This window comes from Aythya fuligula, chromosome 8, assembly GCF_009819795.1.
Source record: "Aythya fuligula isolate bAytFul2 chromosome 8, bAytFul2.pri, whole genome shotgun sequence".
In the NCBI taxonomy this organism is placed as follows: Eukaryota; Metazoa; Chordata; class Aves; order Anseriformes; family Anatidae; genus Aythya; species Aythya fuligula.
Window position 1 is genome coordinate 26233386 of NC_045566.1, and position 27551 is coordinate 26260936.

Genomic DNA, 27551 nt, shown 5'->3' on the forward strand with positions numbered 1-27551 from the left:
TATATATATAATTAAATGGGATTATTTATATCCTAAAACATCTGAGTTGTCTCCAACTAAACTCAAAAGCATTACCTGAAAGTTATCATTTTTGCTATGAAATCCTCTCCTAGAACCATAAGCTATGGAGCAAACAAATAACATCCAGTGTCATGGTGATACAGGAAACAAACTACCCTGCTCCCATAGAGATACAATGATTAGCTTATCCTACAGACACCTTACAGCATTGCCTAGTTGGAGGAAATCATTGAAGCAGTCAGATCAAACCAGAATCACAAAAAAAAAAAAACCTCTAAAAATCCTTGAATTGATAACAGTATGTTCTGAATTAGCATCAAACTTGTGCAGATGCAAGGCAAGTTTCAGACAATACAATACACTGAAACAATAGGGCAGCAATTGCACTGAATAATAATCTATTACAGGAATTTTCATGACCCCTCCATGAATGCCATCAGTCTGTAACTCCTGAGGGCTCATTCTTTGCCACATCTTTTCTTTAACAAGGAATGATTACAGGATACAGCAAGTTTCAAACCTATCCATATGCAGATGTCAGCAAGCTATGTACCTTGTTAGCAAATGGGAACAAGTACAGTCACTTCGATAACACAGTATTCAATTACAATGAATATTTGAATTAAAAACAGATGGCACAAGCTTGATTGAAGAATCAAGTTGCTTGGCACCAGAGTGCAACAGGAACAAATGCCTGACATAAATTTTCGTAATAAAAATTATTCCCTTAAAAGGATACTGAAAGGCAACTTCATGAAAACTCCCAAGTTGCCCTGGTATTTCTTGGACAATACCTTCCACATTGAACAAAAACAACAACAAGCATCTTAGAACACAACTGTTTTCCCATTTGTTGGCAGGGAAAACATCTGTTGACTATTTCATAAAACTGCCGTAAGATTTTCACTCAAACTGCAGAAGGCTGAAGTTGATTACTTTCAAGGAACGAGCCAGGCTTTATGCTCTCTCAAAAAAAAAAAAAATATTTGGAAAGATGCAATGGAGATCAGCATCTGGAGCCTCTACGGTCAGAAATGGAGCAAAGAAGGAGGAACTGGTCCCCAGCCCTTGGCACCTTCACCCACTGCTACATCTGCCCTGCTAAGTGCTGCTGCCAGGCAGGTAAAACTTAATTCCGAGGTGATTTAAATGACTTCCACCCTCCAGACTGCAAAGAGGTCGGCTATCAAAAAACTCTCTGGTGAGTCACCAGGGCTAACTAAGCCTCCAAAGCCCATCCTCCCCTGTGGTCCATGCATCATCTATTGCAAACCAAAATGAGACATTGCAAAAGAATGTGACACCAAAAGAAAACTTCCCTCCCTGAAGTCAGGCCCTAGTGAGAAAAGCAGGGGGCAGAACGCCTGTTACAGGAGTCAGGACTAAAATATTTGCTTCCTGGAGGTGGGCTGGGTGCTGCTGCCCTCCTCGTGTGTCACTTCGTGCCTCACAGGCAGCTTCAGGCATGTGGATCAGGATGCAGGCGGATCAGGATGCACATCCCCAGCCCTAGCCAAGGGATGACACGTTGGCACTTTAGACGTTTCATGTAGCTGCTCAGATTAAACAAAGTGACACTGAAGGTTAAACAAGCTTACAAAATAAAATCTCCTGCCACAATAGGAAAAGCAAGTAAACACTGCAAAACTGAATAACAGCCAATTTTCCTCCACTTAGTGTTTTCCAAAACCATTGTTTATATCCTCATGCTAGAGCTTTCCCTGTTTAATAAACTCATTTAGTTAAACCATTGCAGACCCACGTACAGGTCTTATTCGTGTTTCGACAGGCTGGGTAATGGTGAAGTACAGTTATGAATCTCATTTATTTTTAATAAAACAAACCTTGAACCTTCCAAAAGCAGGAGCACACACCAGGAGATTTTGGAGGTAACTAAACAACCATTCCGTCAGCATCCACACGGAGTAGGTTCCTTTACAACACAGCAGAGATTAGCCAGCCCAAGGAAACTGATCCTAAAAATAGTAGGTTATGTAAATTGATGTTTCAGAGCTACATGCTGCAATGAAAAAGAAAATTTCAAACACTGATGTAATTATGGACAAGAAGTTAACCAGAATATTTTTCTTTAATCAGTTTAACATGACAGATACTGAACTCTTGGTCCCTGTGTGTGTTTGGAGCCATCCAGAATTCATCGGATTTTTTTTTCTTTGTATATAAAAAAAATTTGCATTTCCACTAATTGGGATGCCAGGGTACTTTTCATGACACATTAAACAAATATTTACTTGAGTCATTCAATTATGTCTCAGAGTCACCCCAGATAAGAGATTTCTCCTAGCCAACAATGTTTTCATCCCAAAGCCAGTTTTTGCTTTTAGCACAGACTTTGCTTTAAACCCAGAGCTCCTCTGCTCCACAGTGCTTCCTTCTGTCTGTGCCATCCTCCACCACAAAAAAGTTAAATGATATAAAATCTCTATGATGCAGTCAGAGGAAAGTACCAGTGTCAGTACCCTGCAAGCATTTTCTTTTAAGAAATGTTACTTTGAGAATAAAAGTTAGATGCACAGAAGCCTTAGGACTCACCTGCAAAAAAATCAATACAGAGCTTTAGTTGACTGAAGCCAGCAAAGATGGCCACAGCCTTGTATATAAGCCCACAACAGAGGAAGAGGAGACACTGTCCTTTCCTGTGTGCTAAAGGTCATAACAGCGGGACCGGCAGAGAGAGCAAACATGAGAACCACCAGCAGACATTCAGGGTAAGAACAAGGTTAGGTGGACAGAAACAGAAAGGAAGAATGCAAGAAGTTAAGCAGAGAAAAAAAAAAAAAAAAGAGAGAGAGAGAGAGAGAGAGAGAGAGAGAGAGAACTCAAATTCTGCTTTTGAAAACCAGCTACTACAGATGAATTAAATCTGGAAAAAACATGTTGCAGGCAAATATGAAAACAAATTTTTAGGGATTCTTCCAGATGTCAAATAGCAGCCTAAAAAACTATGCATCTATTGATATTAATACTTACTGCTGATGTCCTATTCATTTCTTTGTTCTAAGTACCATAAAGTTCACTAAATATTTAGGCTTTAATTTCACCCTTGCAAATCTTGATCTCTGCAAAGAGATCAAAACCTCGAGTCACAGCAAGAAAAATTTCAAAAGAAAACTATTTTGATTGCACTAAGTACCAAGTACACAAGAACCAAGTACGCTCCCCTATGCTCAAGTTTAAAAGCACGTTGCTTCAAAGCTATATTGAACTTAATCCATTGTAATTTAGGATGTAAGAACTTGTTTCAAAGACTTTCTCACCCTTTTCAGAACAATGCTGAAAGGAACTTATCAACTTAAAAAGAAAAAAATAATCTTTGTGATGATTGAAAGGTTTATAACATTAGATGTGCAAATTAATACATTATTAAATACACTTTATAATCAGAAACACTTTGTGAGACATTATTCCTCTATTATCTCTGCACTGCAGATATTTTCAAAAATAGCTTTGGTGCAAACGACCTGTAGTTAGCAACTTCGAGAACTGCTAACTCTTCCTCCAAAAAAGAAGCTTTATGTGTTCAGTATCTGTTTACTGCACCTAACATTTTGTACCCAACAATTATCTGATAATTTTGTCATGTTTCATACAAATGCAGATGCTTTGTAAACATTCTCAATTTAAGGAATGAAAATAAGGAATAGAACTATGAAGATGCTAAGCAAGTACCATTGTTTGCAAAGGAAAAGAAGAATTGTGTTTTGTCACTTGGTGAAATCTAATTTTTTGCATGCATGAAAGAGGAAGGGAGGCAAGGCCCAAGTGTCTTTTCTGCAGTTCATTTATATCCATAAAGATATTTTATTTTACCATACTTGCTTTTATTTTCCAGCTTCTCTTTGGGATTCTATATACTTACATCTTTACTGTTCCTGCTGATCTGCCACCTGTTTGACTCCTTTGGACATTCCCATAAAGTCAGGGAACTTCTTATTCAAGCAAACCCTTTAGTGTAGTTAAATCTTCCATGAGTAGCTTTGAAAACCTGCCCTGTAATACACTGACATGACATAGCTGTAGTTGATTGACAGGCAGCTCAAAGGAAACAAGAAAAAACACACAAAATATTTTGCTAATTGCAGTGACAGTAGTTTTTTCCCTCAGTGCTCTCAGCCAGAAAGCGCCACTGGACTGTCATTACCTGTCTTTATTACTGCTGACATTATTTTTCATGAACTAAATAACAGCTTCACATTTATTATGCACACTGCTAAAATACATCTTGCAGTGTTCTAGAGCAATTTGAAGCATGTTAGTTTATTTTGTAGGAAAGCTCATTTTCTGCCCATTCTCTTCAGTTTTAACCCAGCTAAACACTCAGGACTAAATGAGTCTAGGTTTATTTTTAACACTCTCACACAATATTTCCACTAGGTGTGTTCTTAATATTCTATATGAATCAACTGCCTCGTTTCAGATGTCTTTGTGTCAGACATTTTTTCCATTTCCTTTAAAAAGTCAGTAGTGTGATGCTGTTCTAAAACAATTCACAGAGGCTGCTACTTGAATTAAAAACAATGAAACTCATTTACAGCTAAATGCTATCTATCCTTCATAATGCTATTCTCCAGCATGAGGAAACAACAAGAGAGCAAAAGGTCTTTCCAAATACAGCCTCTCTCTACTAAAGCTGCAGAAGTACTCTGGCAAAAGGGAGAAACTGCATGAAGCAGAGACCTTGCCTCACCTTCCCCTGACCATGGCAAATAAAGCTGGGCAGCTCTGTGTGGGAGAAATCACCAGAGAATCATCAGGTAGCACCAGTGGAAAGGTGCCCTTGTTTTTATCTCCCTCTAAATGCTTATTTTTATTCTCTTATGCAGCCACTAAAACTTAACAGCAAAAAGAACAGCAAAAAAACACAACATATTTACTTTACCTCTGTTTCTGACGATGTTCTTCTTGTTTGAAACCTGAAAGTCCTTTCAAATGTTCAAGGTCTCCCTACATTTGCAGAAGAATTTGACGCCAGGGAACTGACACAATCCAGGGGAGGAAAAGGCTCTTCTGCACCAAACTGACACAGTCCAGAGGGGCTTGGGAACACAGTCATCAGGACACAGCTTGAAACAGTAACACACCTCAAGGATAGCACATCAAGAGAAGAAATGAGCACAGTTTTAGCTCATGTGAAGTGCACACAACTAAATTCCATTATATTCCTAGTGACAACAAAGCTACTGAAGTTTAACTAGCATTCCTGGTTGATGATTTTTTTGTGTGTTACAACCACAAAAATAATTACATGGCTTTGTTGTTCATGTGGGTGCTGCTAGGCTGCCCTCAAACAGCAAAACCAGGATAAAACTACAGTCTTGTTTCCACTAAGCAACATTATATGTTCTTACTTCCTCCTCTTTTCAAGAGGAAAAAAAAATAAAAATAAAAAAAATAAAAAAGCATGCCTCCTGCTAATAGATCTCACTGCTGAAAACAAGAGCAAAGCTGCTGGAGCTGCTGGGCACAATACAAAATGAGTTGAGAAGCATGTTTCCTTCCTCAGGTCCTTCATGTAAGCCTGTGGTTCCAGCCCTCCTACCCCAGTTTCTACAAATAAGAAAAGACAACAAGAACATATTCCTGTTAGTACCTTGCATAAAGCACATTTCATTCTTTCAATGCTTTTACCAATGAACAATCCCAAGAGGCACAGAAATTTCAAAATTTCTACCAGGCAACTGTTTTACTTACAAACTCTTCCTTACACCAACTACCAAGCCTACTTTGCTCAAAATAGTTAAGACCTTGGGTCAAGGAGACAGTGGCATTAGCACTCAACAGAAAATGTGCTTCTCTACACTAAAATAGCCACTTAAGCAAGAATGTGGAAATGATTTATCTTGCAATGTTTGAAGTTGGATCTTCACCTCAGCTATGTCATGACTGCACAATCAGTCAGAGAAAGACTGTTACACTTTCATACAAAGAAAAGCGTATTCGGCTCTTCACTATGAGTATCTAACAAATGTTACCTTTTAGAAAATAAGAAAAAGCATAAATATTAGCTAGTGGAAACATTCACATTTATAACATAGGAGTTAGAGACCTTCAGTGTTCCAGTGCCCAAATATAAATCTCAGTGTTTAATAACAGTAAGGTAATGTAATTTCACTGAAAGCTGTTTCATTTAAATAACATGATATTTGCAATCCTAAATATTGCACTGCTACGTTAATGAGGATAATCATAAAAAAATTCAAACTGAAAATAAAAAATGAAGCTTATTAATGAAGTCTTGTAAAGGAAATCAGATTTTTGAGGCAAGAAAACTGCCAGATAAGCTTGATTTGAGATTCACTAATGCTGCTTGTACATTCTCCATTCCTTACCAGTTATACAACCTATAGGCATTTTAAAATAGAAGACTCTTAGAGACTTTTGAATAATAATATTGACAATGCTTATATATACACATAACATAATTAGGATCTGATAAAGCAATCAGATGGACTTCTGGAAAGTCCAATAAAATTACAAAATTATGCACCTGTAAGAATTCTTTTTCTTTTATTATTATTTTTAATCAAAGTGTCTACTTTTCAGTGGCATAATTACCTTTAGAAATCCCCTTAAAACAATAAAGCTGCTAACAGCGTATGTCCTTGTAAAGAGTGAAATTCAGAATGCCTTTGGGTGCCCAGTATTTCAAGGTTTCAGTGGTTATTCAGAGAAGTGACATAGTAATTCAGATGATATGACAATAGGCACATTCCTAACCTGTACATACAAAAAGTTGGGTGCATACATTCTGCACTTGAATTGCAGTATTTTTACAAGAACTCACAGTATTCTTTATTTTAGTAATACAGACACGGAAAGAAAGGTCTATATTCTACAGCTGAGGATGGCACAGGATTTCTTTTCAGAACCAAAAGACTTGTGCACACACAAGTGAAACAACTTTGAAAAGGTCAAACTGGAAATGAAATTCTTTGCCTTTTCATCACCATTGTATGAATTTAGGAAAAAGACACTTAGAAAGAATTGGCATTATAACTGAAATAATCCTTTCCTAGAACACTATAGACAATTACATATGTTTATATCACTTAGAGAGATCTCTTTATTCATGTTTGTGTTTTGAATAACATAACTGCCTTTAAAGTGAGCGTATCAGAGAAAGTACTAATGGAAAGACATGGAAGGAGATGAACGCATGGATGAAAGAGGAAACTCCTCTCTAAAGGCATAGAAACTATGTCAGAGGACTAGACCTGAGTTCTAGGTGGAGTACAACAGAAGAAAATAATCAGCAATTCAACTAATTAAAAAAAAAAAAAAAAAAAAAAAAAAGGAAAAAGGAAAAATGTTTGGCACAAAAAATCACTAGCCATGTCCCACTCACTGTCCCCCACGCACAGTATTTGGATACGTCATGGATGAGTATTTGGATAGGCCATGAAGAATTGGATGAAGGATATGATTTTTGCGAAAAATCGTCTGTTTTGTTTTTCCTGGAAAGATGAAGTAAAAAAGTGCTGCAGAAGGCAAACTGTCTTCTTTCCATAATTGTGTGCCAAAGCCCATTCAAAATATAGCCTCAGAACACAAGACCACTGACTGTGCAAAAGCACAAATAAAATCCCTCATACTATTACTGTAGAGCTTTATTTCATTAAAAAAAAAAAAATAGAATAAAAAAATAACTTAGCAAGAGTATTGGAATAGGCTGACCAGAGAAGTGTTTCAGTCACCATCCCTGGAGGTCTTTAAAAGACGTTTAGATGTAGAGCTTAGTGATATGGTTTAGTGGAGGACTGGTTAGTGTTAGGTCAGAGGTTGGACTCCATGATCTTGGAGGTCTCTTCCAATCTAGAAGATTCTGTGATTCACTCTATGCCAGTCAATAAAAAACAGCACTTAAGATACTGAGAAGTGCCTACAGTGTGATTGTATATGATGCACCGCTTTAGCTTATGATAAACTTTTAAACCAAACTAAATAACATCTTTCCTATACTCAATCTGCAGTTTGAGAAGGTTATTTTAAATGAGCTTAAAATAGGTAACTCCTCAACTTAAACTAAATATCATCTGGTTTAAGTCCAAAAAAAAAGAAAAAAAAAAGCTTATTGAGGTTTTTAAAAAATGGTTTAAAAATTACCTCTAAAATACAATTGATGCATTTTTTCTCTTTAAATTTATTATTAGGGCAGTTACACTTCTCAAAACTATTGTTCAATCTTCCCTGTAGTTAAAGAATGCTTCATCTATGCAGTACTATCAATTTGACATGCATGCCTAAACTAGTTTCTGGCTGCAGGTACTATTAGATGGTGAAGATCCCTTTTCTACATGTCTTCCATAAGGCTCCAGTTGTTTTCATGAAGAGGCTGGCAGGAATTAATTCGGTATTTCCTTTACACACAGATGATTAGAAAAGTCAAATGTTTACATGTTTACTCAAATGAAATAACCTGCTAAAATTCTTCACTGCATTAAAAAAAAAAAAAAAAAAAAAAAAAGATTTTGGAGGGGCAACAGAACGTGCAAGTCACGTCCTTCTGGGACTTCCATACTTCCATGTAACATAACCATACAACTTGCTTATACTGCAGCTCACTCAATTAAATAGCATTGAAAAGACATAGATTCTGATGGACTACAGAATTATAACTGGATAATTCACAGCAATAGCTCATCTATAGGAATACAGAAGTTGCCACATGAAATAAACTGGCTATTGTATCTGGTCACATATGTATCTGCCTCACTGCCTGAGGCAATGCAATTCCTGATGCTTCAATGGGAGTTGTAAGAAGTCCAGTCTATCTTCACTGTTTTTATTATTTCAACTGATAAAATTTACTGTAATTAACAGCATATAGATTGCCTACATGTTAGCAGAAATGTTACCTCAAAGCCTTTCAAGATCTCGCTGCCAGTAGCTAGTTGATTGCAAAGCTGAGCACTCAAGCTGACATTATCATCAACCATATTTGACACAGTTCGATTCTTCTTGTGCATGCACACATATTATGAATATATACAAGGCTTATTCAGAAAGCCTTGCTTTTTTCTAAGAAGAATGTTAATAAAAAATAACTTATATCAACTACACCAAAAAAGAAGTGTGGTTTTTTTCCCTCTTTGAAAAGCTCTGGTACTCTCAAAGACAACTGTGTCTCAATAGAAAAGTATTATTTGTGTCAGCAGTACACTGCTTTTTTCAAGAAAATCTATCCACATTTACGCACAGTATATTAATTTCTGAAAAACTGTAGTTTGCCCTGCTCCTCTAATATACTAGCATACATGCCTCCCCCTCCTGTCAAAACCAAACTAACCACATAAAGGCCAGTTACAACAGTTCTATACTATGACAGCAGCAAGTATCAAAAATAGTGTGCCACTTTCACGCACAGGGAAATTGACACAGGCTAGTCTTGCCAGTTCCACTCTTTCCAACAAGAGCACATTTCCATCCCCACATAACTCATGATGTCTCAAGTGATTGTGAAGCTACCTACTAAACAGAGAAGTGGAAAAAAGCCTATGGCTTAAAAAAATAATAATAATAATTCCCCAAGTTCATTAACCCTGGTCAAGCTCAAACAAGGGGATGATATGGAAGTGGGAACAAGCAGACAAGGGACAGCTGGACTCCCCTGTGACAGCATCAATTAAGAGAGTTTTTATCAAACAAGTGTGAGAGCAGGGAAAAGCTCTCTTACACTATTTGTGAGCCTGCAAAACATCCAAGCTGCACACAAGTACCAGTCCTCTGGCTCTCGTACAGAGGAAAAAGTCCATGCACAGACAAAAAAAAATAGCACCTGGGATAAGGAGTCTGGTGAAACTGGAGCAGGAAGGAAGAACAGAACATGCAGCTGGATGCGGAAACTGATTAGGCAAGGAACTCAGGAACAGAAATAAAAAGAATAGGACTGAAAAAGATGGGAACACAGAATATGGAATTAGAGAAGTGGGAGCTAAAAGAGAAGAAAGACAAACATTTGTAGAGCAGGGAGACATGAATGGTACGACTGCTGCGTTTGCTTACTGAGATGTTAAGAACTGCACTGAGAAGCAGAAGTGGAATAAGGCAGAAGGAACAAGGATCAAGTTTGAGATAACACGAGTCTGATCAAGTTACTGTGTTCTGGCTCACAACAAAAATGAAAATAACCAAATACACCATTATTAAGATGTGTGCACCTACTCATGAAAACAACAGATGTTTTCTCCACTGGTGCTGCTCCATTGAGGGTGACAATCAGCTGCTATCGTAGTGCTCAACTAGAAGAACATCCATAGAAATTCAACCATGTGTCATTTTGCCCATTTTCTCAGCTTGCTATCTTAAAAATATAAAATAATAAATACAAAAGCAAGAAAAGTACAAGAATATCAAGATTACAACTTGAAGTCATAAATTAGTCCTGAAGATAGTTGTGAAATATTTTCTGACAAATTCCCTAAATTCAGTAACTGCAGTCTGCTGCACACAGTAAAGGGGATGGCTCTAGCTTTACACCTTACTAGAACAAAAAGCTTGATAAAAATCAATAATTACACTGTTCAGCTATAATTTAGCAGTGCATCTCAGAGAAGATAGTATCTTCTAACACGTTAGTGGAACATTAGTCCAGTACTTACCCTTTAAAAAAGAGATAACATCTTCCCATTGCAACATCTATGCAAACCAGGGATTTTCACAGAAATTTTCACTGCATTTATATTATATGTACTCTACAAACTAAACACACACAGTATGCACTGAAAAACATTTAAATGCATTAAAAAGCTACATCTGTAAGCATAAACCAAGAAAAGCATAAGCCAGAAAAGTTAAAAAAGAAATACTGAGTTAGTCCAACCACCACCCAGTGATAAAACCCAAGGACTGTGATGAAATCAAGTCTAACAAACTAAATAAGTGTAGGACAAGGAAATTACATATCTATAGGTAGTTTGCCAAAAAAATTAAATTAAAAAATGCTAACCTCAGAGGCCATTACTTAAAACTAGTCCTACAATAGATGTCTGAAAGATATTAAACTTCCCATTATAAGTGATAACTATCACCACATGAAATCCCAGGACTCACTATAGCATCATTTAGCAACACTGCCCTGACCATGAGAAACAGACAGATCAGACCCACCAACACTAGACCCACATGACATCACCATAATATCCAGCTTTGATTAAGCCTTGAGAAACATCTGGAATACAAAACATTTCTGCTGTTATCCATTCCCTGTATACATTTTTAGTACCTATCCTTTTCACTTTTTTTTTTTTTTTAAAAAAAAAAAAAAAAAAAAAACACTTTGCTTTTTTTCCCCCAAAAAAAAAGAAATCTGGCTCAACCAGTCAAGACAATCTTTTGCAACAACTGAGCCCGTGACCAGAACAACAGCTAACAGTAATGCCTGAAACAGCCCAACACTGTTACAACTTATCAACACACTGATAAGATAACACTCTATGCCTGCCTTTCCCTAGAAGACAGATTTCAAGTTAAAGTCTGAACCAGAAACAGAAGCTGCATTCTCTTGGCTGTGCTTTTTTCTTTTCGGCTGCATGAGCTCAGAACAAGAGCAGTTTCAAACCAGGCCATTTAAGCTAACTTTGAGGGAGAAAAGGAAAAAAGCAATTAGAATGTCCCAAATTATATAAAAAGATGTCAGATAGACATTTCCTTATTGTAACTTATTACAGTTAAGAAAAAAGGAAAGAATGAAAGTTAGTAAAATATAAAAAATAAACATGATTTTATTTCAAAATACTTTCAATGTATTTTCTTCTTAACCATTAATAACAGACTAAGGCAGCTTGTCACGGAAAATACCTACAGTTTAAAGCAGACAAGTTCCAAGCTAGAAATCAGAAACAACATTTAACTGCTCAGTGCTGCATGGAGATAGGATTCCAGGCAATGTCTAGAACCGTCTAGCACATTTGTTCCATTAAACAACGTACTTTCAGACACCCTATTGTAATACATCCTGTGAACAAATAGCGTCCTCTCAGCATAAATCTGACATTCCTGTTTAGCACTGACCAATGATTAAACAAAACTGAAGAGATTCACATAATTGTTGCTGTTGGAAAGGACCTCTTCAGGTCAGCTTGTCCAAACCCTCTGCTTCATCTGCAGGCTACCCAGGACCGTGTCTAGTCAGGATTTAAATATCTCCACACACATAGACCTCACAAATACTCTGAGCAACTTACTCCTGTTTAAGAGCCCTCATGGTAAAATAATTATTTTCTTATGATCAGATGGAATTTCATGGGTTTTGTGTCCATCGTCTCATGTCTTGTCAGTAGGCACTACTGAGGAGAGTCTGGCTCCCTCACCTTCATTCCTACCCATAAAGTACAAGTGATGAGATCCCTGAGCCTCGCCTTCTCCAGATTGAACAGCCCCAGCTTTCTCATCCTTTCTTAATATGAAATACTCCATCTTCATGGCCCTGGCACCAAACTTTCTCTCTTGTACTGGGTAACCCAGAACTGGACACAGTACAGCAGGCATAGCTTCACTGGTGTCAAGTAGAGTAGGAGGATGTCTCCCTTGACACATGGGAAGCACTCTTCTGAACACACCCCATGACACTGTTGGCCTCTTTTGCCACACAGGCATGCTGCTGGCTCATGGCTAGCTAGGTGTCCACCAGCACCCCGAGGTCCTTCTCAGTACAGCCGCCTCCCAGCCAGTTGGCCCCCAGCACATACTGGTGCCTGGGAGTACTCCTCCCCAGACGCAGGACTCAGCACTTTGTTCACTTTGAATGTCAGCACAAGCCTTTGGCCTATCAGCCACTCCTCCCAGTTCTGTATCATCTGCAAACTTGCTGAGGGTACACCCTGACCCACCCTCCAGATCATTAAATCAAGATGCTGAACAATATTTGAAGCTGCAGAGTCTCAGAGAAGATAAAGTCAATCTCTTTCTCATCTTCTCCAATGCAGCCTGCTGACTCCTGCCACAGCTCTTTCACCTGGTGGCACAGCTCCTCAGTAACTGCACACTGAAAGTGCTTGATCCTGCCCAATTAGGGGCCAGGTAGAACAAAGGCTGCAGGCACTCTTTAATCAAGGACAGCTGACAGTTTGTTAGAAGCTGCTAGAGCTATCCTTACCTCAGCCCCACCTATCTGCAGCAGAGGTGCCTCTGAGGGCTCCCAAAGCGCCCAGAAGCTGCCTCTGTTCGCTGTGCTCTGAGCCTGCCGCTCATACAGGCCTCCCCCAGCACAGGCGAAAGGCCAGGCAGGGTGCTTTCTGTTTCTACTAGTACAACAAGGTTAAAAAATAAAAAAAAATAAAAAATAGAAATAAGTGGTTTACCACAGCTTTGCTAGCATGCGGATAAACTGCATAGCACTTGATTTTCACCAAGAATTAACCTCACACTCCTTAGCAAAATTCTTCCCCTAGGAGAAATATAATCATCGTTTTCACTTCTCAACCCCCAGAGAATTTGATGTGGAATTACAAAAAATAAAAGGCTCCAATATAAAATCAAGCAGGTTCTAGCTTATCAAATAAGCTTTATAAGGCTTTTTAAAGCCTTTTCGTTTCCACGGGAGAGAACATTACCTACATTTTTCCAACTGACTGTTAATGTACTATTCTACATATCTTTTGATCTGACACATTTTCAGTTCTCACTGTGCATTAGATATGTTCTGTGTGTTTACCCAGAAAACATTTAAAGACAATATTAAATGGTAACTGCTGTTTTATCTGTTAAGTTCACATAGCTCTGAAATAACATGCACATTCTAAACTTTTATTTTATTTTTTTTACACCCTGAAAAAGCCTACTGCTAAAGAGGCACACTCACAATCATCAAAGCACCCAATCCACCTACTTGCCCAGGCCGTGGTCCTGTGGGAGTAGCGTCCATGATGACCAAGGAAACAACCTGCTCGTCACATTAACACATAGCCAGGTCCTTGACTAAAAGAAAGAGTCCAACAACCAATTTTTTCCCCTTTAAAGGGTAAATAAATAAATATCTGGTCATAGAGAAGCAGTTCTATAGATAAGACTTTTACAAAAACATCTCCATTCATTATCTTCACTGCTCACTTCAGAGTTCGCTCTCCCAAACAGGCCTTGCCTTTACAAGAGACCGCACAATTCAGATCGACATTGCTGAAACCTTGAGAAAATCCTAAATGAGCAGGTAGTGTCATTATTTAAGAATGACAGGTGATTCTCTACGGTTAAAGAACATTGCTGAGCACTGCAATTCAAAAATGACTCCAAAAGTTGGGTGGAGCAACAGGGCCTCCCCAACAGCAAACAGCCACAGCTTTTATGTACCTTCTGCAAAATACGCTGCTTTTTTATATGTGCCACCAAGAAATTTGAGCCTTCCTCATATTTCAATGCAGTGCACTACAAGCCTGCCGATACACACCAAACTAAATGGAAAACAAATGACAAAGATTTGTTATTTTTCTAGACTCCAAATTATAAGATCGTACTGGTAAGTTTGAATATCTCATTGTCATGCATCTAAAATCAAATCAGGACGTTACACAATATAAGAAACCAGAAGGCTCTTTATGAGGCATACAGTCCATCTACTTTCCTTTCTTTCCCACCTCCTTGCACATCATTCCTGTAACAATATGTATATTTAGAGAAAGAACTCCATGTTATTTCTAGATTTTGCAAGCTAACAATTTACAATACATTTTCTAATCTTTTGATTTTGTTCACTGATGGGAGAGGGGGGATCCTCTGTTTTATTTGTGTCCTTTCTGGCGGAGAAATAATAATAATAAAAAAAAAGAACAGCTCTTTGAGAAGCTTGTGCCAGCTTCATTGTCAAGACAAAGGTCACTGCATTCCTATTCATGATGACCTACAACTGTACCCATTTAAAGACTTCATTATGCTACATTAGAAGGAACTCTTTCTCAGAGGTTTTCATTTAGCTTCATTGTGAGAAGAACAAAACATGCAAGCATCAGAATATGGTGGTAAAAACAGTAAAACTGATGATTTTAGTTACCAACTGTCTTACTTCATTTGCCATCCACTCTTAAGATGCTATTTGTGAAGGATGATTTCCAGAATCACGTAAAACAAAATATGAAACTACTTTTACCCTAGAGTGCATCTCCAGACTCCAAAGTAAATAAACAATCAAATTCAGCATACCTACTCAAAATGGATTAAAATCTCTCCAAAATCCAACATCTCTCAGGTTGAGAAATTGGTTTAGACTTCATCTCCTTAGAGTAATATCAAATAAGACTATGATAGAAGTAAAACTAGAAAGAAGTTTTAACTATGAATGCTCAGGAAATACACTTTTAAATCACCCACACCTTTCATACAGATTTAACTCTACACTAAAATCACCAAGTATTACCACGCCTAGTTACAAGGTTTCACAGACCAATTAAACAAACTGTTTCATGATGTAATTTGACCAACCTTATAAAAGTTGACAAGTTTCTTAAGCTACACAGCTTAAATATTTTTAGTAACACACTTTCATTGATTTTCTGAATAATCCTTTGGACTGAAGTTGGCCAGACCCAAGATAACAGACTTGCACAGATTTCTGCTTTTCGTTTTCAGAAAGCAAACCAGTAATTGGAAATGGCAGGTCTTTGAAAATAAAATAAGTATTAAAAATAAATAAATAAATAAGAAACAGAGCTTGCTGCATTGTTACACTTGAGCATCATTACTGACCACAGACAAGCTGCAAGTGCAAAGCCATGTTCTCTCTACTGAGATTACATGACTGCTTGCCCCTTAGAACACAGGGCCACAAGATCCTACTGAACGTGTTATTCCATATAACCTGACCACATTCCAGGTAGACAGTTAACTAATACAAAATAACTGCCCTCTTCAGTTGCATAAGCTATTCCTTATTGGTCTAATTTTCCAGTATGACCAAGCACTTTTAAAGTTAACCCACTTTTCATCGTAGAGAACCATTTCATTTAATAGATACTAATATCCATAGGCATATTTTACCCATGCTACATTAAAGTTCCTCAGCAGAATATGCGAGATGTTTTACTACACACCTATATATTTTCCTATTATGGGAAAACAAATTAAAGTGATTCAAATCCTTGTCACTCAAGTTGCATATGGACTTCTTTGTAAAGACTACTCTTCAAAACAGGTCTTTGTCTGCTTTTATGTCCACTCATCTCAGGGAACAACCTCCCATCTTTGAGACTTTTTCCCCCTCCAGAAAAAAAATACTCAGGATCTTTGATCAGTCTGAACTATCCTTACCACTGACAATACAGTTTCTGGCCTTATGCCAGCACCCAGGCACATCGGGATCCAGTCAAGACTCTAGCCTCCTATGCAGTGAGGACAGAGCAGAGAAGTACACGCTGTGAAGAGAAATTAAGGGATTAAAAATAATCCGTCTTCTAGCCTTTGAGCAACATCAAAATGAAATCTTTTTTTGCAAAAAGGGCAAAGTACAGTTATTTTGCAAACAACAACACTGGAAAATTCTGAATGGCAATAACCTACCTTTAGCAGGTTTTTAGCATTGAAGGTAGCACATGCACTACTGCAGAATATCTGGCACATGCTGCAGCTCCTGCATAATAACCATTTCATGCCTCGTTAGTTCACAGAATGTTTTGATATTTGTAGCACTAAAGAGACAATTTAAAAAACATTTTAAGGTAAGTTAAAGTATATTAAAATAATTACAGAAATGTACAGTTAAGTTAGTTCTTCTTTCAGTTTTTAGTCTGGCCATACAACACTTTATTAAATTTAACATCAAATATACAAAGCATCTTAAATATACAAGCATCTTTCAGGTGTACTTTCATAACATTACTTAGGATAGCCTTCAGTTTTAAAATTGCAAAATCCACTAGAAATAAAAACAAAACATTAAAACATACCAGGATGTAAACGCAGTAGCATGCTATATAGATAAATTTACATTACTATCAAGATTATAAATCAAGCATTAGAAATTAAAAAATACCAGCACTAAATCTTCCATTAATCCTCAATTCACCCCATCTTGTATTTGCATTATTGACAGACTGATTACATGATGGCACAGTATTTTTTCCTAGCAACTCTCTGTTGCTGTTTATATCCACAACAAATAGGATGACAACTCTCCGAAAATGAAGCAGGACTGTGTTTCACGAGGCTGCTCTCTACAGAACCTGGTTTCCCTGGATGCTGGATTTACAGTGAATACAACAGAAGGGAAAGAACAGATTTAGGCTTCTGAACATCACCGTAGAGAATTAAAACTCCCCCATGACTCTGTCCTATAGCTTCTACTTGATTCTAGACATTCAGCTACTCCACATTTACTAAGCTGGTAACTATTCCTCAATCTCTCTCTACACAGGGTTTGAAACAGCAGGGGTCTTACAGAAGGAATTCACCTCCAATCAATGTCAAAGAAATGAAATTCCACTACCTATCCCTTCAGGTCATAGGTGTCAAACAAACTGGGCATCAAAAAGTAAATTTTAAGCATCAGTGTCTATAAAATATATATATATATAATTAAATTATTGGTATGGGGATATGAAAAAAAAATTGTTCTTTTGTGATGTCTCCCTGTGTTAGGAAAGAATGCTAAAAACAAATGGGTTTTAGCTGCCAGTGAAAAAGGGGACAAGAAACGTGTTTTGAACAACATAGATAAATTGTATTAGTATTTCATAGCTATTAACTCAGTGAAGAGGTTATACCCTGGGTTCCAAATACTACACAAAATACTAGGCTTTATTTTCTTATGTGCTTGTACAAACAAACAAGCACAAAAATCACTTCAGAAGAACATTAAAAGTGAAGACTACAGTTATGTAAGCCAGAAAGCAAACTTCAGTATGCGGAAATGTGCAACATATGCCCCAAGATACACAGACACTATTTGAACTTACGTAGCCAATAGTTGTAATGGTCCCATCTGTTATGCAGGAGGGGTCACCTTCAGAGATGTAGCCACCCAACTTTTAAGTATCTGAGTGTAAATGCGTTTCCAACGAGTTTTAAGTAAATGTAATCGTGTTTTCAAGAACAGTCGGTGACTCAAAGGAGTCTAGGTTGGTTGGGTGTCCCTAAGCCCAACCTCCAACATGGATGTTGCTAACGGGGTGGGGTACAGGGGGGGTGTACTCATTTGTTTTTAAAAAGGGGTGAAAAGGCCAGTGGAACAAGCAAGTTTTCTTCCTTAATTTTGTTTCCGGAAATATATGCAGAAGATAGGGTGAGAAAGATAGTGCGTGGAGCATGAGACAGACTAAGCCTGGAAAATTCCAGACCAAATGGTTAAAGTCAGTAGTCAGAAAGGGCTGAAAACAGGAAAACAGGATCTTCCATTTTAAAGTGACCAGACTCCTTTCAACACATAATACATAAAAAAAAAAAAAAAAAAAAAAAAAAAAAAAAAAAAAAAAAAAAAAAAAAAAAAAAAAAAAAAGAGAGAGAGAGAGAACACTAGCAGCTTAAGCATTTGCACATGTATCTTCTCAGGCATAAGGAACATCTCCAGAGTTGCACCTGTGACTTCACATGCACAATACTAATTTCTAGTCAGTGGGAAAGAAAAGCAGAGGCATCATTCAGACACATTGTTGTCAAACATACCTAAGGCAGAGAAAGAAAAACAAAAAAACAGCCAGACCAAAACCAAAACAACACTAATGGAATACATTGTATTATTACAAAATCTTTGAGGTTTCCATGATGCATGGGGCTGCCTTTTTTCTAGTACACAAACCTGAAATTGTAATATCCCACCACATTTTCCCATTTCTCAATCCCCTTTTATTCCACCAATTTCGTATTCTAAAAATTTCGCCCACTACCCACAAGGTCTGCATCTGATCTGGCTAATTTGAGAACTACTGCAAATTTTAGCCAGCTCTTCTAGCTTATCTGCAGGCATGTTAGCCATGTAATTTTAGTGTCTTGGAGCACACTGAAACACATTCACAATTCACAGTACCATGATGTGCTTGGCCGAAGCAAAAACACGTAATGTGAGCTACTATAGTACGAAATGAATCACTTTATCTACAAGTTTCTATCATATCATCACACGTATCAATTCTTATATCCCCTGTGTTAGTGATAGGAAACAAGTTACCATTCCCTCCCACAATCTCTTGAACAAGAAAATTTAACCAGGTACTGAAGTGAAAAGTTACAAAGGCCATTTTGCTTTCTTTTTGTCCTCCCTGTCCATGCTATGATGTTACTACTAAATACAGTTTTTACTATCTAGCATGTAACACCATACTTGATTTCTACCACATCATTTTACCACACCCTTTAGCTAACCTGAAGAAAAATAAATTTGAACTCCATACCAAATTAGGAAAAAGTCTACTTGCATTTCTTTTTTTGAACAACTGCTAACATAAGGAGAGAACATACAAAATTCCAGTAATTTTCCCTTTCAGATCTTCCAAAATTATTCCTAGCACCTATCTGAATATCTTCAACATTTAGTATTACTTTATATTTACTTGGGAAGATTTTCATCCTTAGTTGTCATACAGCAGTACTTCTCAGCATACCGGTGATTTTTCTCCTGGCCACGTCGCTGCCTTGACTCAAACTGCAATCTTCTTTTCTTCAGCACTCTGCAACCACTCTGAGACTTTCAGCGCTGCTACTTTTACAATCACACGCAACGTTGAAGAAAAACACAGCTTAAGGAAACGGCTGCAAACCATCTTCATACTAATTAATATGCTTTTTGGTATTCTGCAGTACTACTATTTTTACTAGGCTTTCCTTAGAAGGTAAAAGTTAGCACAGAAAAGAGGAAAAACAGATAGAAGACTTTCTAAAATCTTTACTTTGAACAAAATCGTATTATATATGCGTCATTCCGAATTTTCAGCAATTACAAAATGTCTTTGAAGTTAACAATACATGGTTGTTGTTTTTTTTTTATTATTTTTAACCAAAATCTCATATAAAAAAGACAGATTTAAAAAGGTGAGGTCGTGTGAACAGTTTAACTTAAGGGAATTTGTTATTTTTTTTCCCCTTGGAGACTCAAGGTATGAAACAGGGCCCTGATTTCTAGAACAGTGCATTCAGATTACATGACCCAAAAAGAAATTGAAGGAAAAAGACGAGCTGAAAACATGCCAGTAAATCACATTACTCCTCCAAATTTCACCTCTTAACATTTCCCTACTAGGCTCTTACAAGTGTGACTGGATAATAGAAGTGATATCTTTATGATTTTGTGAATAATGGGTTTTATTAGTATTAAGTTAAAGCAAACAGCCAGAACAATACATATGCAACTTCTACTACACACAATATAAAGAAAGTAAATTATAACCTCTGTAAAACAAGAGAAAAGGTATTGAAAAAGCCAACGGTGGTTATGGGCTATTTCATCCCCAAAACCAGGCTGGGATCTGCGTATAGAGAACAACTGTTGTTCACCTTTTTCAACTGAAATAGGGTGAGATACATAATCAAGTATAAAGAAAAGGTTTATGGAGTTACATGGATTTTCTGAACAAATTCTAGATTAGTAAGAAAAAAAAAGTTCACCTAGTAAAAGAGGTTACAAGTGGGCTCAGGTTTCAAATTTTAGTGGTGAGGGACAATGGGAGAAATTACCAAGGACTTTTGTAACAATTCCTTTAATAATACACCACTTTCATAACAGAAGTGTTTTACACTTGCACAATGTTAATAACTTTATTATACATGGAAGCCTGTAATAGGCTGATTACACAATAAGACTGCAAACAACCACTGGTACTTTCCTGACACCAGAAAAGTACGTTAAGACTGAAACATCACCAAGAGTACATAAAAAACCATCAGCATAAACGTCACCAAAATTACATTAAAAAACTAATTAAAAAATACATTTGCAAAAAAGTGGTTTAGAGCAGTGCCACTGCCTTTCAGCAGCTTTGAATGGCCACCAGTATTTCTAGCAGGTTTCCGTGGCTCCACAGGCATTAATCAGGATTCACATATAATAAATAATGTACCACAAAATATACATAAAGTAAGGCAATAATTCCAAAGAAAAGTTCTGTTGATATTGAGAAGCCGCTCAAGTTCTACTCTCGTAGTTGACGCCATCACCAGAAACCTTTGATGGAATTGCAGCCTTAGGCCCTAAGCCTGCAATGATAAACTGCTGCAAACCCCTGGATCCGTAAAGAGCTCCAGCGACACCACCGGTAACACTGCAGGGCACAGGGGTCCATGTGAGCTGATCCTGATGCAGGATCGGGGCCTTCATATGTACAGTTGGGAGTAGATTATTTCTTATTGTACATGGAAACCTCGACAGAATTCTAAAAACGTGGGGGTGTTTACTGTTGGTTACCTGATGCCATGAGACATCAGAAAGTACACAGTGAGATATGCACTTTCCGGAATGTACATTTTTTTGAAATGCTAGCTATTAAGTTGGGAGTGAGAGAGGGAGTAGGCAAGAAGGGGACGGAAAAGGTGTAAATTAAGAAAAAAAGAAAAAAAAAAAAAAAAAACACACAAATCAAGTCCAGAGGAACTGGGAGCACAACAAAAGAACGGGAACCTTATACATTAAAAGAATGTGGAAAGGGGGAAGAGCAAGAGACCGACTTCTTTTGAACCATGTAAAATAAATAATGTATCCCAAGAGCGTATCTAGAATACGACTGTAGCTTCAAGTCGGGGTTCTAGTGACATGAACCAGATGCACGCACTTTGTTCTCATGGTTTGTGTCAACAGAATCTCTTTACGGAATTACAGTCTTACACAGGAGTTCTGGGGACATTATTATTCATATTAAAGCTACCGTTCCGGGCTCTCAGTACAGATCCAAGAATATTTGCTCCGCCTGTCTGGAATGAGCATCACCTGGAAGAACAGGAGTACTTTAAAAGCAACAAGATTTAGGTAGCAAAATTCTTTCAGATCTGCCCAGGCATAAGAGACAGCAATTTGAAATGTCGTAGATCCCTTCCTCAAAAAATCTTGAGATATATTTGTCGCTATCTGTAAATTGGAAGTTCCAATACACTAGTGGTGCATAGAATTCCCATGCTTCGTTACACTTTCCTGAGAGTAAAGCAATTAGAATAAACCTTAGTCCTATGAACAAAGTTAATTATTTTTTTTTTTTGCATTTTAAACTTTTGGGCTATTCCCTGACAACCTATGTTTGAAAATTTGATTGCTAAACGTTGTCACTTGAACAAAAACACTATTTCATATCTATTGATTTTTGATTAAAAACCATAATAAACAGATCTAAAAAAATCACACTAACAAAATAAACTAAATATGAAAAGTTGCATTGAAAGGGCATGTTACATTATTCGTAATAGGACCGTGTAGAAACATTCCAATGGCAGTGTTGTCAAAGTAAAACTACATTAAGAAGACCCCACAGCCCCGGTCACAGTCGGGACCTTACCTGTAACTCTGGCTGGTTGGGGTTTTTACTCGTGTACTACATGGCTCACTTACATCAGACATCATATTTGAATACCCTGAGAAATCTGACACTGAAGTCCTTACTCTATGGTCCACTTCCCCATTAGAGTTAGTGATAAAAGTCATTGGCACCCTGCTGCCCGACTTGAACTGAGAACCAAACGCTTGTGCAAAGTTCTCGATCTGGTAGGTTGCTCTAGGCTCAATGTCCTTCTGAGGATCTATCTGACTAGCTAACTCCTGAGATGGGATCTGAAAGCTCGTTGAGGATTCTAAGTTTTTCTGTTCCTTCTGGCCAGTCAGTTTCTGAGATGTTGACTGGTAGTTAGACGAAGTCTCTAAGTTTTTTTGAGGGTCGATGAGATCATCCAGCTCTTGAGAAGGAGTCAACTGTTGATGCGTAGCCTCCAGAGCAGATAAATAAAAGCCTGGCTGAGATCCAAGCAACATCCCAAACGGAGGTTTTGGCAACGCAGTTGGCAATACTGAGGTAACGGACTGGCTGAAGCCACACTCGAGTGGAGATGTAGTGTAAATCTGTTTGTCTTGAAACAGAGTGTGGTTATGCAGAGTTGAAGACAAGCTAACAAACTGGAAACTGGGTCCAAAAGCAAAACCAGTGCTGTTGGTTGTTCTTTCAAAAGCTTGTTGGAGGTATTTGGAGTATTCTTGCAACATGCTCGCCTTATCGTTTGAAACTGTTTGAGAGTTAGGGCTCAGGTTTTCTTCCTGGACCATCTCCGAATGCTCTCCGGAGCTGTGCAAGTCCACCCGCTGCTCAGTTATACTGAAAGGATCTTCCTTCTGGCCTTCTGATTTGTGAGAGTACTGGTCCAAAAGGCTCTGTAAAACTTCATCGGGGATCCCAGACTTGTCATGGCAAGACTTTATTTCGCTGTTTAAGGATGCTGAATCAATGAGAGATAACGGAGCTTCATTATCCATAACGCTAACACCTGCAGACTGGATGACGGACTGCTGGGAAGTCATGTGTCCGACATTGATCGAGAAGGCACTGTTACCGCTTGCAGTTTGCAAGTATCTTCTTTTCTTTGAAAACTGCATGGCGTCATCGTAATTGCTACTTATTTGACCTGGTTTACCACCTGTACTTTGGAGAAGGCCAATAGTTTCTACACCGGTATTGGTTACTAGGGAGCCCAGGGAGCCACTCTGCTTCCCAGCCAGTGGTTTTTGCCCCAGAATATCTGGCAGCGGCGATACAAAATTAAGGTAATTTTTGTCTGCCTGTTTCCTGCTTCCTTTTTTGAAGACCAGTTTTGGCACCTTTTTCTGAAGCTCTTCGACGCCCGTGCCGGCTAGACCACCGCTGGAAGACACGATAGGAATATCAACTGCATAATTTGGCATGGCCACATTACTTGTAACTTGAGACTCCGTTACTTTGCTGCTACACTTGTTTCCTTTGTTTTCAGTGGATATACTTTTTGTTTTACTTTTTCTCCTTGAGGAACTTGTATTTCCCTGAGACAACGCAGCCAAGCTACCCATGCTATTCGACGATCCGGGCTCCATTCCAGCACCTGCTTTCCCTATGGCTTCACCACACGTTCTTCTGTGCTTCAAGAGTCTATCAGTCCTTGAGAAATACTGCTGGCAAGTGTCACATTTGTATGGCTTTTCTCCACTATGCGTCCTCTTGTGTCTTTCCATGTGGTACTTCTGGATGAACTTCATGCTACACTGGTCGCACCCAAAGGGCTTCTCCCGACTGTGGATCTTCTCGTGTCTCTGCAGCAGGTACTTCTGGATGAAGCCCATGCTGCACTGGCTGCACTGGAAAGGCCTCTCCCCGGTGTGAATGAGCACGTGTCTGCGCAAGTGGTAGGAGCTCCTGAAGGCAGCGCTGCAGTGTTCGCAGACGTGAGGTTTCTGACTTGGGGACGCGATGGCACCTTCCGCATCTCCCACCAGGGGGGGTTTGGATGAAGCGCTCGGCTTCCGCTTGGCTTTGATTCCCTGAGTTTCTGGCTTTGGCCTCTTTGCCTTCTTGACCTGGGTATCGTGCTTTGGCTCACCCGAGCTCCCAGGGGCGCCCTCGCCTCTGCCACTCAGTAACAGGTCTCGGTGGGGATGCTGGTGCAGGTGGTGCAGGAGGCTGAGGTCCTGAATCACGCTCTGGCCGCTCCCTTCCCCGCTGCCCCCCAGCCCGGGGGGCCTCTCGTCCCCCGCCGCCCCGAAGAGCCCCCCGTAGTGGTGGTGCTGCTGCTGCTGCGCCTGCTGCTGCTGCTGCTCGTCCTCCTCCTGCTCGCTGGGCTTCTCCTGCTTGATGCTCACCAGGGACTGCAGGAAGCCCCAGGGGCTCCTCTGCGCCGCGGGGGCGGGCGCCGAGGGGAAAGCCCCGGCCGGCTCCTTCTTGAACGCCCCGTCCTGGGGGGCGGCGGGCGGCGCCGGGGGGGGCTCGGGGGCGGAGGGGGCGGCGGGCGGCAGCGCGCACTGCGGGGGGGGCGCGGCCGCCCGGGTGAAGCTGGTGACCGGGGGCAGGCGGTGGTTGAACATCACCATGCCGGGGGGGAAGGCGGGCTCCATGGCGGCCGCCGCCCTCCTGCCTCCTCCTCCTCCTCCTCCTCCGAGGAAGCCGCCGCCGAGTTTCATCCCCCGCCCAGGCGGCCCGGGGGGGGGGGGGGGGGGGGGGGAGGCGCGGCCCTGAGGGGGCTGCGGGACCCGCCGCCCGCCCGCCGCCCGCCGCCGCTCAGCGCCCGGCTCCCGCCGCGGCCCGGCAGCCGCCCCGCGGGCCCATGGCCGCCGCTCGGCTCCCGGCTCCCGGCCCCGGCCCCCGGCCCGGGCCGCACTTACGGCTCCCGCCGCCGCCTCCGCTCAGCGCCGCCGCCGCGGCCGCTCCACAATGGGATGAGCAGCGCCCGGCCCCGCGCCGCACATGCGCGCCGCGCGGCACGCTGGGAACGGGCCCCGCGCCCGCAGCGCGCAGGCGCCCGGCGCCCCGCCTGCCCCCGCCTGACGGGGCCGCGGCGGGCGCTGCCCCCGGGCCGCTTCGGGTGCGCGTCCGCAAGTAGCTAATTGCTGCCACAGAAATGGGATGGAAAATCCGTGTTTTGAAGCAGCTTCGCGTGTTGGACAATAATCAGAAGATGCTTTTCGCTTTCGACATCTTTCTAAGGGGCCGTGCCCCCTTCAGTACTAATAAAATCCGAATAAAATTCCGTTTCACTTGCAACTATCGACTTCGAAAACCTATATTTCTATATTTCTGTATTTCTATATTTCTATTATCTTAGATATTTCTATAGGGGCTTATTACTGGATTCCAAATCCTATTAAAATCTAAGCTGCAGAGGTACCTTAAAAACCTGGAATTAAACACATTAACACTTATTTTATCTTAAACATAAACGTATAAATAAACAAACGTATAAACGTATAAATAAATAATTGGATGTAATAGAAGACACTGGATAAATACCTTAAGATTTTTATACTTTCTCCTCCTTCAAATATATTTCCCTTACGAGAGCTCAGCCTGTAAAGATGAGATACGCTCCATAGATCTCTCCAACTGTTACAAAGCCCTAGGTCAGATTTTCAAATCTTAAAATTACCTAATTAATATTTAAAAATAAATTGATGCAATTTCTACACCCAACAAAATTTCGAAGGCATGTAAGTAAAACAAGTTCATTTTAATTTGTAAATAGTTTACTTGAAACAGCACGTAGACTGACAGTTCACTTTAAAATGCAAATTCAATTATGAAAGTTTAGGACTGTCAGGTTTATCTAAGTGTTAAAAGGCAGACCAGAAATTCAAAAAACTTAAAGCAGCAGTAAAATATTAGTCAATGCCTATGAGAAATGAGTCTGTCCCTTTATTCAGGGTGTCTGTGTTTAATGGTAAGCTGGGATGCATATAAGCTAGTCCAAGCATGAAGGGCAGTAGGACACTCATATGGAAAGCCAACTTTGTCCCTCAGTTATCAAGATAAGAAACCTGTCATTTCTCTCATTCACTCTGTCAGCCTTGAGATACTCCAAGCAGACTTACCTCTGTGTTGTACACCCCATATATCAGGAAGATGAAGAGACCCTGTAAAATAAAATGGAGGGAAAAAGCTGTTAACTCTAATCATTTCAGCAGTAGAAATACCTGAAATAAACTTTCCTGGGAACAGACAAAAGAAGACACACTTCATCAAGGTCAATTTATTTTTCTATTTTTCAACATTATAAGCTGTACCTTGAGCATTTATTTGATAACGTGGGAGTACATCACCTACGATGTTTGTGGTATTCAACTGTTTGGCAATGAAAAACTCAGCACACCAAGGGATCTAAAACACTAATTAGAAAAATTAATTTTAGGTTTGAATGATCTTCTGAACAAAACCACAAAATACATTAAAAATATGAAAACAGATGCTACTGCGAAGGAAGAAGGAGCAAACATCTCTACTTCTCTTCAATTTTTTTTGTTTTGTTCTGTTGTATTGTGGTTTGTTTTTTTTTTCAATTGAAACCAGGAAAAAAATTATATTACCAGATCCTATACTAGAAAGATACGTATATACACATTTATATAGACAAATATACACACTCCATTTCACAGTTTTATAAATCTAAGTAGGAAGAAAGCAAGAGATGCATAAGGGCAGAAAGAAGATTTAATGCAAACAAGTAAATAGTATAGATGATTTAAAAAAAAAAAAAAAAAAAAAAAAAAAAAAAAAAAAAGCTTTCTTGATATTGCACTAGAATAGCACAACACTAGCTAAAAGCAACTAAGATATTCCCATTGATGAGTTTTCTCTGAACCTTTTCGCCTTATTGAAACATCTTTTTCTAGGACCTAAGTTAACACTAACACATTACCAATTCTTGCAGTCTGCAGTCAGGATACTGAAAAATGTGGGCAAATTACTAGGAAGAAAAGCATAGCATTTTGAAATAAAATGTAAACCACAAAAATTTCCTAAGGAAAGGCATTTGTAACACAGATTCACTAATGCTTATAACCATTTTTTTAAAATTCATTTGTAAAATGACCCTTTCTTGTAATACTAATAATTACTAATGCTGGTAATTACTAATAAATACATGTCCATGTATCAATTAAAAAACGTTGA

General features: G+C 39.3%; 1 protein-coding gene across 1 annotated transcript; it reads right to left on the bottom strand.

Moving 5' to 3' along the window:
* Positions 1 to 21526: 21526 nt before the first annotated feature.
* Positions 21527 to 25069, bottom strand: ZNF281 (zinc finger protein 281). Its single transcript, XM_032192787.1, has one exon. The coding sequence runs from the start codon at positions 25067 to 25069 to the stop codon at positions 22430 to 22432; it is 2640 nt and encodes an 879-aa protein (XP_032048678.1). The 3' UTR covers positions 21527 to 22429.
* Between the last annotated feature and the right edge of the window lie 2482 nt (positions 25070 to 27551).